Genomic DNA, 14,670 nt, shown 5'->3' with positions numbered 1-14,670 from the left:
AAGGGGCCACCTAGTGTCACTTTTCCTCTGTGAGGGAAATGGTTTGTGCATTACCTTGAATGGCTACCCAGCGTCACTGTTGCTCCATGAGGGAAATTGTTATTGACACTTGGTTCCATTGAGGGTAATGCATAAACAATTTTTCTCATGGAGAAATAGTGACACGCGGTGGCCATTCAGGGTAATGCACAATTTCTCCATGAGGGAAATTGTTTATGCATTACCCTAAGGGGCCACCCGGTGTCACACACACACAACGCGTTGCACACACAGCACGCCACTCGTCACGCAGAAAATGTTGCACGTTGCATGTCACACACAGCATGTGTCGCACATCGCACGTCACGCACAAGTCACACTTCGCACATGCACAACACACACAACGACATGCACGACACGTCACACGACAACACGGCACAAAGCATGACACAAATCACACACAATACACGACAGTGACACACATACACAAACACAACACGACATGTCGCATGTGGCACACACAGCACGTTGCACGTCACACAACACGTTGTATGGCGCACACAGCACCTCGCACCTTGCACGTAACGCCCAACTTGTCGCACGTAGCATGTCACACACACAACACATTGCAAACACAGCACGTCGCATGTCACACACACATGTCGCACACACAGCAAGTTGCATGTTGCATGTACGTCGTGCATTGCCCGTGACGCACACCACGCCGCACGTTGCATGTCACACTCACAACACATTGCACGACACACAAAACAGCACACAAAAATGACACACAACACACGACATCGACACACACAAACACAACACACACACAGAGAACATGACACACAACACATCAGACATACACAATCATGTCACACACAGCTGCTAGACGACAGAACATATGGACAAGATGCCACATGCCTCTACACAGCACTCGAGATGACACACACACACACAATACATCAGAAACACACAACAGGACCGACAAAACATCACACACACAGCACCACACACACACAGACACCAACACAAACAACATCGACACACACGACACCGACACGTGCTAGACAATGCACAACACCACACACACACACACACACCCCACGTCACACACAACACTCGAGACTACACATACACAACACATCACACACGACCCACAACACGGGGGCTAGGCTCTTGTTGGGGGGGGATAAAAAAGACGCCCCCCCCCCCCCGCAACCCTTTCCCCTCCCTGTGCCAGGGTTCTGTCCCCGCCGCTTAGCCCCCGCTTCCGCACCCCGGATTTGGCCGCTCCTGTCCCCACTTCCAGCTGTTTGACCCCCCCACGCTCCGCACAGTCAGTGTCCGCCCCTCTACCCCGCCTCCGCCCCTCTACCCCGCTCTCCGCGCAGGGGAGTTTCAGGCCAAGCCAGGGCACAGTGAGGGCGCAGCAGCTACTACTGAGCATGCGCCGTCTGCGCTCAATGCGGATGCTCAGTCCAAGCCAGCGCGGGCGGGGCCCATCGCCGCCGAGTCTGCACAGAGTACATCTCGGTTCTCTCCTATTCATTTCATAAGCATATTTTCATAAAGAATATGGAGGGAAATGTCACACTCACATACCAGTTTTCACAGTTTGTTGAAGTTTGCTTTTTTGAAGTCTGTTGTCTTTATTTTCCTGCTCTAACGCCTTCCTTTTCTTAGAATCACGAAATCATCATTTCATGAACACTTTCGCCCATATAGATTCATAGATATTAAGGTCAAAAGGGACCATTATGATCATCTAGTCTGACCTGCACAACGCAGGCCACAGACTCTCACCCACCCACTCCTGCAATAAACCTCTCACCTATGTCTGAGCTATTGAAGTCCTCAAATCATGGTTTAAAGACTTCAAGGTGCAGAGAAGCCTCCAGCAAGTGACCCGTGCCCCATGCTACAGAGGAAGGTGAAAAACCCCCAGGGCCTCTTCCAATCTGCCCTGGAGGAAAATTCCTTCCCGACCCCAAATATGGCGATCAGCTGACCCTTGAGCACGTGGGTAAGATTCACTAGCCAGATACCTTCCATTTCCTAACTAACTCCCAGCTGTTAGTCAGAATCAATCCTAAAATGCCCATCCCCCTGGTTACTACATCCATCTTCTGAAGCAAACAGATGTCCCCAACACATTCCAAGAACTTATTGGACACTTCGAGTTTGTTTAAATTCCTTTTCTAACAGGTGTCTCGGTAGTTAAAGTCCCATGTCCCCCTGTTCTCCCCCCCCCCCGATTACTAATTGTGTTTTGAATATTTCTCTTATTTGCATGACAGAGTCGAGAACATCAGTCTGCAGGGAAAGAGTCAGGGGGAATTGTGATGTGACGTTACTGTCCTGTTCTGACACGTCCCCTTCTTTCCCTGACAGGCTGCAACGTTACATCCCATCCTTCCAGGGACCAGGGAAGGGACATGGCTGCTGTGGGGCCAGTTCAGGTAGGGATTATCAGGGAGTTGGTGGTGGGCTCCTGTTGGCGGGAGAAGGGCAGTAATGGTCAGCAGGTGGGAGGGGGCAGGAAATACACAGGCTGGTGAAAGGGAGGGGGACAGAGTGTGACAAACCTGCTGGGATTTGTTTACGGTGGGGCCTAGGTTCTAGCAATAGACGGATTTGTGGGTGGAAATTCCCTAATTTGTCAAGCAGGAAACGCCCCCTGGACTGGGCTGGGGAAATGTACCAGACTCCAGTACTGGAGTCTGAACTTCATAGCCAGAGGGCAACCCCCAGTGAGGCCCGGGGAAGACACCCCATCCCTTTCCATCCAACTGCTGGCATGGGGGGGTTGGGATTCCTACCGGGGGCTGGCTATCTCTGGACTCTCCTTGGGGCTCTATCTCTTGTATCCACTTCTGGCTGGTAGGGGAGTGTTGACTGTGAAGACCCTGGCCATCTCTGTCTGCTAGAAGGAGTTGGGGTTCTCTCTCTCTTTCTCCCCTCACCCTGATGCCTCCTGGCTGCTCTGATGGGGAGGGGGTCGGATCCTGCCTCCCAGAACTTCCATGTGATTGGCCCTCCTCCACTGTGAACGGTGGGGGTTGTCACTGGGCAGCAGGTGCAGACTGGGGGGCTCTTGCTCTTTCAGGGGCCAGTGACTTTCGAGGAGGTGGCTGTGTATTTCACCGAGGAAGAGTGGGCTCTGCTGGACCCCGCTCAGAGAGCCCTCTACGGAGACGTCATGCAGGAGAACTATGAGAATGTGACCTCGCTGGGTAAGGATTCCTGTCCCCTCGGTTCTTAGAAGGGGAAATGAAGAGTTAAGGTTCACGTTGCACCCTCAGTTTTTCCCTGTTTCAGCAACCCCCTGACAGGCCAATGACACACAGACTAGCACTCGACCCTCCCCGCTACAGAACACTTTGGGAGCAGAGCACAGGTGCAGGACAGCACAAACGCGAACACCGTCTCTTTGCGAAGGCAAAACTTGGGGTTAGGCCCGATGTAGGGAACAGAAGCTGCCTATCCCTGGCCTGCAGTCAGACACTGAGCCTACAGCACACAATCCATCTCAGACTTTCATAATGTCACCAACCCTTTACCCTTCCAGTGAGGATTCTTTCCTAGTCAGTGACTTCACTTACCCCTTACTGAGCCCCAGAGACCCCTAGCATGTACAGCACCAGCCAGCTGACAATACTTGTGGCAAGAACACGCCCTTGTGCACCTTTATTGATGCTGCTTACACCACTGAGCACTGAAATGAGGAATACCTGTTCCTTACAGTTCCATGTGCACCTCTCTTCGTGGCACAGCTCTGCCCAGCTGCTCCAACTAGTCCCTCCACCAATCATTTAAAGCTGCAGCTGGCACAGTGCACACTGCTGGAGTGAATGTGGAGAAATGCTGGTATTCAAATCTGAGGAACATAAAACACACCGTGGTATGTTCTTAGTCCTTCCTTCTGTTGATCAATAAATTTTTAGGCTGGCGGAGACTATTAAGTCATCTAGTCTGACCTCTTGTGTACTACAGGCCATGGAGTTTCATCCAGTTACCATTGTAGTGCACTGAATTCCTTGTGTTTGACGAAAACATCTTCCAGAAAGGCATTCTGTCCTGACGTGAAGACTTCAAGAGATGGAAAATTTGCCCCTTCCTTGGGTAGTTTGGTAACCTTGGCACCACACTTTCTGACCTATTCCCAGTGATATTTGCCAGTTCCAGGGCTAGGGGGTAGGGGCAGAGTTAAGGTTACATTGCAGGGGTGGTGTGAAGTTTAATTCTTCATTTCCTGGTTTTCAGCAGTTTTATTTTTCACCACCATCCACATGCTGGAAGGGCACGAGGCAGCACTAGGCATCTTTAACTCTGCTTAATGTACTTTATGGGCCGTTAATTTCCTTGGTTTTCAGTTTCATAGACTTTTTTGCCACTGTAACTATGTTGACACTACAGTTTTTGCTGCAATTTATGTCAGGTGGGCATGCAATTTTTGACATTGATAACTGACAGCAGTGGGCTCAGAGGTAGTTCCAGCACTTCAGGTGACAAGAGGGTCTCTGTGACCCAGCCCATCACAGGGGGGTCGGTGAGGAGTAGGAAGGGAAGGATTCAGGGAGTCAGGGATTGTAGCACTTCACTGAGGCTGCTTTTGCTGAAGTCTTTAATTGCCTGTCCCTAGGCTAAAGCTCAGAACCAGCACTCCATCCCCCTCCTCCTCCTTGACCAGTCAGCTGTCTGACACCACTGACCATGGTCGTCTTCTTGAAATCTGATCTTCCCTTATTCTCTCCTGCTTAGGGATAGGGTAGGGAGAAGTAGTAACTGGCTTGTTCTGCAGCATGGGATGTTTAGGTTGGATGTTAGGAAAAACTTTCCAACTGTGCATATAGATAAGTACAGGAATACGTTACCAAGAGAGGTTGTGGAATCTTGGTCACTGGAGGTTTTTAAGAAGAGGTTAGACCGATGGTCTAGGTATACTTGGTCCTGTCTCAGGGCTGGAGGATGGACTAGCTGACATCTTGAGGTCCTTTTGCCCCATGTGTTTCTGTGATTTTATGGTTCATTATCCTAGCCCTTCATTTTGATCTTCTCTCTCTGGAGAATAGAGGCTTTATTTAGTAGTTTCTTTAATGAAATATATGCATGGGTCAGCTTCCCTCTCAATTTGCTTTGTTAGCCCCTGGGTGTGAAGGAGTGAATTCCTGGGATGGGGATGCAATTCCTGTTGAAGTAGCATAGGCCTGTCTCAATTTAAATGGAAACACTATCAAGGACTATCCACATATGTATGAAGCACACTGGGCAATCGAAGTCTCCTGGAGGTTAATGTGTAATGACTGGGTCCAAAGGAAGCAGAACACGGGAACACAACTGCACTGCACTTTGGGACACAGGAACTACGGTACAAACAGACTGGGCTTAAATTTGCTGCTATCCAGGGCAAAAAAACAAGGCAACACAGAGAGAGAGAGAGAGAGAGAGAGAGAGGTTGCAGATTGGTCTGGAGCTCAGTCTCTTAAGCCTGAGCTGCAGTGTCTACACCAGCGGTATGTGTACCCCTGGAGTATGCAGAGGTCTTCCAGAGTTGCTATGGAAAAATCACTAGCTAAGTCAGTACAAAGTAAAATTTCATACAATGACTTGCTTATGCTGATCTATATACTATGCTGTCATAAGAATAAAGGGAAGGGTAACCAACTTTCTGTATACAGTGCTATAAAATCCCTCCTGACCAGAGGCAAAACCATTGCACCTGTAAAGGGTTAAGAAGCTAAAATAACCTTGCTGGTACTTGACCAAAATGACCAATGAGGAGACAAGATACTTTCAAAGCTGGACGGGGGGAAACAAAGGGGGTCTCTGTCTGTGTGATGCTTTTGCCGGGAACAGATCAGGAACACAGTCTCAGAACTTCTGTTAATTAGTAAGTAATCTAGCTAGAAATGCGTTAGATTTCCTTTTGTTTAATGGCTGGTAATATAAGCTGTGCTGAATGGAATGTATATTCCTGTTTTTGTGTCTTTTTGTAACTTAAGGTTTTGCCTAGAGGGATTCTCTGTTTTGAATCTGATTACCCTGTAAGGTATTTACCATCCTGATTTTACAGAGGTGATTCTTTTACCTTTTCTTTAATAAAAATTTTTCTTTTAAGAACCTGATTGCTTTTTCATTGTTCTTAAGCTCTAAGGGTTTGGGTCTGTGTTCCCCTGTACAAATTGGTGAGGATTTTTATCAAGCCTTCCCCAGGAAAGGGGGTGTAGGGCTTGGGGTGATATTTTGGGGGAAGACGTCTCCAAGTGGACTCTTTCCCTGTAATGCTCTTGGTGGCGGCAGCATAGGGTTCAACGACAAGGCGAAGTTTGTATCTTGGGGAAGTTTTAACCTAAGCTGGTAAGAATAAGCTTAGGGGGTCTTTCATGCAGGTCCCCACATCTGTACCCTAGAGTTCAGAGTGGGGAAGGAACCTTGACATATGCACTGAAATGTAAGTACAAAATTTATATTCCAATTATTTATTTTATAATTACATGGTAAAGATGAGCAAGTCAGCAATTCACGGTGTGCAGTGACACTTTTGTATTTTTATGTCTAATTTTATAAGGAAGTAGTTTTTAAATGAGGTATAACTCGGAGGTACGCAAGACAAATCAGACTCCTGGAAGGGGCACAGTAGTGTGGAAAGACACCGGTCTACACAGCTTTTTTAATGGGCTAGCACCTACAGTGGAGCACCCATAGGGGGAGACATCTCAAAGAACCATCGTTGATGCACAAGTTGAGTCATTTCTTCTTTTGCTGTTACCTGATCTCACTGGTCGCCTTTCCCCTGAGCAGGGTTCCCAGTTTCCAAACCCGATGTCATCTTCCAGCTGGAACGAGGGGAAGAAACATGGGCCCCAGATCTCTGGGGCTCAGAGGAAAGAGAGATCCTGAGAGGCAGCCATGTGGGTGGGGGATGATTAAACCTAATCAGTGCTTGAAGGAAACAGCTGGGATTCCCAACAAAGACTTTCTGAGGTCTCTATTTTCAGGATGGTCTCCAGTAGGTGTCATATCCTCAGGGCAGATACTCTTCATGGCTCCCCACCCATCCTAACTCCTGGCAGTAGTTCCCTCCCGACACTCCCTTCTCCCTGGGGAGTGTTTGGATGGGAACTGGATGCAGAATTGATCCCCTCCTCTCGCCCCTTTGGGGAAGAGTGTGGGGAAATTCAGTCCCTGGGTTTTTTTCCATCTTCAGCTATTCTCTTGGTTTGTTTTCCCTTCCGGTTTCCGAGGTTTTTCTTTCTCTGTCCCAGCAGGTGATGGGATGGTGAGAGAGACCGTGGAGCAGAATCCTCAGCAGGAAGATGAGCAAGTGGAACCGCAGGGGACATTATTACAAAAATGCAAAGGGCGTGTGTCCAGGAGTTGTGAGCAGAAAAGGCTCTCAGGGGCAACATAGACCAGAGAAGCGGCAGGGAAACCAGCCAGTGCAGAAAGTTGGAATACTTGTTAATTATCAGGGAACTCACAAAAGCCTCAAGGAAACCATATCTCAGCAGAGAATTCTGACGGGATAGAGAAATAATACGGGCTCTGAGTGTGGGGGAAAATGTTCAGGAGGCACTCACACTTTATTACCCATCAGAGAATCCACACCAGAGTGAGACCCTATGGTTGCTGCGAGTGCGGGAAAATCTTCCCTTGGAGCTCAGAGCTTATTATACATCAGAGGAGGCACACAGGAGAGAAACCCTATAAATGCTGTGAGTGCGGGAAAACCTTTGCTCAGAGCTCAGGCCTTATTCACATCGGAGGATCCACACAGGGATAATAAGGTTTAAGAAACCTTATGAATGCTGTGAGTGTGGGAAATTCTTCCATCATAGCTCTTCTCTTATTTATCACCAGAGAAGCTGCAAAGGAGATAAACATCATGAAAATCTTGTCTAGGGCTCAGAAAAGATTATTTTTTTCCTTTTCCTATTTCCCAAGTAGTGAACTTGAAGGCAGCACTTGTGGCGTCTCAGCTCCTTCAGGTGAGTAGTTTGCTTTTCCCTTTTGCAGCTCACCCTTCCTGCGAGTGAAGCCCTCAGTGGTTTTTCATCAACTCCTTTGTCCTGTGTCATGGAAGTGTGCTTCCCTCCAACAGGAATCCCAGGTGGGGGAACCAGGATTGACCTCTACTAGGTACATGGAGGTTAAATCTACCTGGGCTTTGACTCCACTAGGGTTTTCCATGGAGTTAACTAGATTGAGTTAGTGATCCTGATATAAACACAACTATGTTTTCAATAAAGAAAATAGCCCATGTAGCGTCCAGGGTAACGTAGCAAATTTCCTCACCACTGGACACAATCTCCATCGCTTTTCCTAGTCTAACCAAATTTTGGAGCATCACTTTTATACTTTTGTTCACACTGCAAAAGGAGGGGGCTGATTTTTTGGGGGAGGGTAGCTCAGTGGTTTGAGCGTTGGCCTGCTAAACCTAGGGTTTTGAGTTAAATCCTTGAGGGGGCCATGTAGGAATCTGGGGCAAAAATTGGGGATTGGCCCTGCTTTGAGCAGGGGGTTGGACTAGATGACCTCCTGAGGTCCCCTCCATCCCTGATTTTCTATGATTGTTAGTCACCAGGTTCCCCCATTATGGACCTATTGCCTCATTCCCAGTTGTTCCTGCATTGCACTGGGTTCTGTTGAATAGCAGTTGGGTTTTGTACCATTTTTCTCCTAAGAACATAAGAATGGGTAAACTGGGTCAGACCAAAGGTCCATCCAGCCCAGTATCCTGTCTGCTGACAGTGGCCAATGCCAGGTGCCCCAAAGGGAGGAATCCTAACATGTAAGGATCAAGTGATTTCTTGCCTGCCATCCATTTCCACCCTCTGACAAACAGAGGCCAGGGACAACATTCCTTACCTAATAGCCATTAATGGACTTAACCTCCATGAATTTATCTAGTTCTCTTTTAAACCCGTTATAGTCCTTGCCTTCACAACCTCCTCAGGCTTGGAGTTCCACAAGTTGACTGTGCGCTGTGTGAAGAACTACCTTTTATTTTTGTTTTAAACCTGCTGCCCATTAATTTCATTTGGTGGCCCCTAGTTCTTATGGGAATAGATAAATAATTTTTCTTTATTCACTTTCTCCACACCACTCATGATTTTAGATACCTCTATCATATCCCCGCTTAGTCTCCTCTTTTCCAAGCTGAAAAGCCCTGGTCTCTTTAATCTCTTCTCATATGGGACTCGTTCCAAACCGCTAATCATTTTAGTTGCCCTTCTCAGAACATTTTCTAATGCCAGTGGTGGTCTCATCTCAAAAAAGATACACATCTGTACGCAGTATTCAAGATGTGCGTGTACCATGGATGTATATAGGGGCAATAAGATATTTTCTCTTTTATTCTCTATCCCTTTTTAAATGATTCCTAACATCCTGTTTGCTTTTTTGACTGCCGCTGTACACTGCATGGACATCTTCAGAGAACTATCCACAATGATTCCAAGATCTCTTTCCTGATTAGTTGTAGCTAAATTAGCCCCCATCATATCGAATGTATAGTTGGGGTTATTTTTTCCAATGTGCATTACCTTACACTTATCCACGTTAAATTTCATGTGACATTTTGGTGCCTAATCACTTAATTTTGTGAGATCTTTTTGAAGTACTTCACATTCTGCTTTGGTCTTTACTATCTTGAGCAGTTTAGAAAAGCTAGACGAAGTGGGACTGTTCTTAATGTTTCCTCTGCATATTGTGGGGGTACCTCAGTTTCCCCTATGTAGTTCTTAAGTATCTAGGTGGTGGGAGAAGGGTGTATGATCATTGCAGAACCCTAGAGGTGTGTGCAGGGGTCTGGACACAGAGAATGGCCAACACCCTGTTTCCTGGCAACTGATGGCCTGGTCCTTTCCCCCTGCAAGATGAGAGCTAAAGGGTTGAAGACAAAGATCAGGTGACCTCCTGGCCTGGGAAAGGGACAAAGAGAAGGAGGGGCTGGAGAGAGTTTCAGTTTGGGCAGGCTGGGGACATGGAGTGAAGTGCAGACAGGGTTGTCTGGCTCACTGCCCCCCAAAATGGACCCAGCTGAGGGGTCCTGTTCTCTGTACCACACCATGTTCCTGTCATCTAATAAACCTCTGTTTTACTGGCTGGCTAAGAGTCATGTCTGACTGCGAAGTTGGGGTGCAGGACCCTCTGGCTTCCCCAGGACCCCGCCTGGGCGGACTTACTGTGGGAAGCGCACGGAGGGGCAGAGGATGCTGAATGCTCCGAGTTCAGACCCAGGAAGGTGGAAGCCTTCTTGCCTTGCAGACAGGCTGCTCACAGAGAGAAGATTTCACCCGAATCCTGATTGGCTTCATATGGAGCAGTTCCAGAGCATCGCCCCTGGACTCCATGACAAGTATCCTCTGCAAACTTTGCCACCTCATTGTTTACCCCTTGCTCCAGATCATTTAAGAATAAGTTGAATAGGACTGACTCTTGGGGAACACCACTAGTTACCCATCTCCGTTCTGAAAATTTACCATTTATTCCTATCCTTTGTTCCCTGTCTTTTAACCAGTTCTCAACCCATGAAAGGATCTTTCCTCTTATCCCATGACAACTTAATTTACGTAAGAGCCATTGGTGAGAAACCTTGTTAAAGTTTTTCTGGAAATCGTATATCCTGGATCCCCCTTGTCTACATGTTTGTTTGAGCCTTCAAAGAACTCTAATAGATTAGTACGGGGTGGCCAACCTGTGGCTCCGGAGCCACATGCAGCTCTTCAGAAGTTAATATGCAGCTCCTTGTATATGCACCGACTCTGGGGCTGGAGCTACAGGTGCCAACTTTCCAATGTGCCCCCACTCCACCCATACCCATGAGCCTGCTATGCCCTCGCTCCTCTCCCTCTCCCTCCACCACTGAGCCTCCTGCATGCCACAAAACTGATCGGGAGGGATGGGGAGGTGCTGATAGGCAGGGCAGCCAGTGGGCAGGAGGCACTGTGAGCAGGCGAGAGCTGATGCGGGGGCTGCTGACATATTACTGTGGCTCTTTGGCAATGTACATTAGTAAATTCTGTCTCCTCCTCAAGCTCAGGTTGACCCCTTCAAAGAACTCTAGTAGATTAGTTTCAGAGTAGCAGCCTTGTTAGTCTGTATTCACAAAAAGAAAATGAGTACTTGTGGCACCTTAGAGACTAACAAATTTATTTGAGCATAAGCTTTCATGATTTCCCTTTACAGAAACCATGTTGACTTTTGCCCAACAATTTATGTCCTCCTATGTGTCTTACAATTTTATTCTTTACTATTTTTTCAACTACTTTGCCCGGTACTGATATTAAACTTACTGGTCTGCAATTGCCGGGATCACCTCTAGGGCCCTTTTTAAATATTGGCGTTATATTAGCTATGTTCTCAATGTAAATATAACAGAGAAGGTGCAGGGATAAAGGGTGTCACAAAGTGGGGATTTTCCCTTGTTATGTTGTATGTGAGTTTTACTGTTTTGCATGAATACTGCGTGTGCATCAGTTTCCCTGTGTGCTGCACCAATACCTTGGTGGTGGGAATAGGAGTGTGTGACTTTGCTGAGACCTCTGGGGCAGGTGAGGCTGCTCCAGCTGCCTGCACCTGTGCTATGACCAGTGTGTGACATTGCAGTCTGTAGGCTTGATGGAAATATGCTTATTAATATGACAACTGGAATATGCTTTACGGTAAATACCCCTTGTATGGTGTCATTAGAAAGCTTGTAATCTACTAAGTGTGTTCATCCTATTTGTTTACATGTATTATTTCTATATCTGGAGCTAGGAGAATAAGCTATAAAATTGTATCACTGTTGTAAACATATTAAGTAGAGGCCATTAAGGGTGTTCCAGAAACAATCAGTTGTAAAAAGAAAAGGAGTACTTTTGGCACCTTAGAGACTAACAAGTTTATTTGAGTGTAAGCTTTTGTGAGCTACAGCTCACTTCATTGGATGCATTCAGTAGAAAGAACAGTGGGGAGATTTATAGACACAGAGAACATGAAAGAATGGGTGTTATCATACACACTGTAAGGAGAGTGATTACTTATGATGAGCTATTACCAGCAAGCCGGGGGTGGGGGGGGTTGTAAATGGCCTTAGTTTCTTGAAAGCCTTCCTGTGTACGTGTGGGCTAGCCCATAGGGAATGGAGACTAGGGCTCTTACAGTGACATGTGATGTGACCATGTCACCTGGTACTTAAATCCATCTTAAATGTGGTACTTTTTCCATTTAGAAGGAGGGGTGGGGACCCAGAGAGACAAAAGATTCCCGCCTTGTGCCAAAACTATAAAAGGGGGTGGAGCAGGACAAAGGGGGCTAGTCATGAGAAATCCCCTCCTTACCACCTGAGATGTCTGCTGGAACTAACGCTACCTGGGGAAAGGTTTCAGAGTAGCAGCCGTGTTAGTCTATATCCATAAAAAGAAAAGGAGGATTTGTGGCACCTTAGAGACTAACAAATTTATTAGAGCATAAGCTTTTGTGAGCTACAGCTCACTTTATCGGGGGGAGAATCTCCCCACTATATCTTCCACTGTATGCATCCGATGAAGTGAGCTGTAGCTCACAAAAGCTTATGCTCTAATAAATTTGTTAGTCTTTAAGGTACCACAAGTCCTCCTTTTCTTTTTACCTGGGGAAAGGATTGGGCCCAGACTAGGAAGGAGTCTAATCTGTGAAAGAAGCTTAGTGGAACATCTCTGAGGGGGGGAGATTACTTGTCATCAGTTTCTTAGGCCAGGCCTACAGTGGGGGGGAATCGACCTAAGAATACGGCAATAGCGTAGCTGAAGTTGACATATTTAGGTTGACTCACCTCGGCATCTTCACGGTGGCGAGTCGACTGCTGTCGCTCCCCCTTCTACTCCGCTTGTGCCTCTTGAGGCACTGAAGTACCAGAGTCGACGGGAGAGCGCTCGGGGATCAATTTATCGTGTCTAGACTAGATGTGATAAATCAACCCCCAATAGATCGATCGCTACCTGCCCTTAATGAATTAGGCTTAGGCTTGCGTGTTTTTCTTTATTTTGCTGGGTGACTTACTTTGTTCTGTCTGTTATTACTTGAAACCACTTAAATCCTACTATTTATACTTAATAACATCACTTTTGTTTTTGTTTTTTTTAATATATATATATATATTTATTTTATATGGAGATATACCTATCTCATAGAGCTGGAAGGGATCTTGAAAGGTCATCGAGTCCAGTCCCCTGCCTTCACTAGCAGGACCAAGTACTGTCCCCAACAGATTTTTTTGCCCCAGATCCCTAACTGGCCCCCTCAAGGATTGAACTCCCAACCCTGGGTTTAGTAGGCCAATGCTCAAACCACTGAGGTATCCCTCCCCCCTTTTTTCACTTAAAACCTGCAGATCTTTGGGGGTGTGGTTCAGACCCTGGGTCTGTGTTGCAGCAGGCTAGCGTGTCTGGCTCAACAAGACAGAGTTCTGGAAATCCCAAGCTAGCAGGGAGAATGGGCTCTGAGGTAACTTCAGCATGTCAAGTGACAGTCCCAAGGGGGCCCTTTGTAACCTGAGACGCAGGAATGGGGTGTGACCATGTGACTCTGCCCAGGAAGAGAGACAAAGACAAGGAGGAGGAGCAATGAGGGTGTCTGAGTTCGGGTTGCTGGAAGCTGGCAGTCTGCTTGGGGGGATTGGAAGAGGGGGAGTCCAGGGCATCTGACCAACGACTCCCCAAGATGGACTAGGCCGAAAGTCACAGACTTCTCTGCTAACAAGTTCTGTTCTACGCTGTGTTCCTGTCGAATAATAAACCTGTTTTCCCAGCTGGCTGAGAGTCACTGCGGAGCTGGGGTGCGGGGCCCTCTGGCTTCCCCAGGATCCCCATCCGGGCGAACTCGCTACAGGAAGCACATGGTGTGGAAGGGGATGCTGAATACTTCGAGGTCAGACCTATGAAGGTCGAAATTGTGTCAGCTTCTTGCCCTGGTGACAGTGTGCTGAGAGAGAGGAGACATGCTCCCCCAGAGTCCTGACTGGCTTCATATGGAGTAGTTCCAGAGCATCGCCTGGTGACTCTGACTTCGGGGGAGGGGGGAGACTGTGTTTTCAACCTCTGTGACACCTGAAGTGGTGAATCGGAGGCATTCCCACCTTCCGAATTACCCCAGCAGTGTTTTCTCTTTTTGAGCCATGTAGAATTGATCTTCTCCACTTTCTACATTCCACTGCTCAATGTGTCCTATGATTCAGGGTTCTCAGCCCTCTGTTTATGGATCACAATTTGTTTTCTTTGCTCCTAAAACAGTAATTTAGAGCCTGAGATGAAAGTGTCACAGACCTGGATGGAGTAGCAGCCGTGTTAGTCTGTATTCGCAAAAAGAAAAGGAGGACTTGTGGCACCTTAGACACTAACAGATTTATTTGAGCATAAGCTTTCGTGAGCTACAGTTCACTTCATCGGCTGCACTCAGACCTGATGGGGAATTTGAATGGATCTGGAATACAGTGAGATCATTTGGAGTTTTAAATCCCAGTTTCCAACTGTTGGCAAAGCCTGTTGTAGGACTTTTCCTATTGAGATGGGATTGTATGCAGATAGGCAGGCTGGCTGGGGTTTGTTTTTTTTTTTTTCCATTATGACAATACTAGAACTTTTTTGTAAATAATATGACTCAAAACTAATGAGAGTGAAGGAGGTTTGAATGGCTCAGAGGAGAATGCAATGGGAGAATCTCTTGTCC

General features: G+C 47.1%; 1 protein-coding gene and 1 long non-coding RNA gene across 2 annotated transcripts in view; both read left to right on the top strand.

The window, feature by feature from the left end:
- Positions 1-14,670, top strand: part of LOC119846469 (zinc finger protein 2-like) — a 94,044-nt gene that overhangs the window by 10,571 nt on the left and 68,803 nt on the right. Inside the window, exons 6-9 of the mRNA XM_043500630.1 lie at positions 2,371-2,438; positions 3,086-3,212; positions 6,781-6,894; positions 7,245-7,796. Coding sequence (XP_043356565.1) covers positions 2,371-2,438; positions 3,086-3,212; positions 6,781-6,894; positions 7,245-7,390 — 455 coding nt within the window. The 3' untranslated portion in view covers positions 7,391-7,796. Of the gene's footprint in view, positions 1-2,370; positions 2,439-3,085; positions 3,213-6,780; positions 6,895-7,244 lie in introns of the transcript that reaches the window.
- LOC122457161 overlaps positions 1-14,670 on the top strand; it is a 29,877-nt gene that overhangs the window by 7,628 nt on the left and 7,579 nt on the right. Inside the window, exon 2 of the long non-coding RNA XR_006276548.1 lies at positions 8,387-8,393. This is a non-coding gene — a long non-coding RNA (uncharacterized LOC122457161). The remainder of the gene's footprint in view (positions 1-8,386; positions 8,394-14,670) is intronic.

The sequence above is a fragment of the Dermochelys coriacea genome, chromosome 21 (assembly GCF_009764565.3).
Source record: "Dermochelys coriacea isolate rDerCor1 chromosome 21, rDerCor1.pri.v4, whole genome shotgun sequence".
NCBI lineage: Eukaryota > Metazoa > Chordata > Testudines > Dermochelyidae > Dermochelys > Dermochelys coriacea.
Note: the sequence above shows the minus strand (reverse complement) of the source record. Positions and strands in the feature narration are given on the sequence as shown.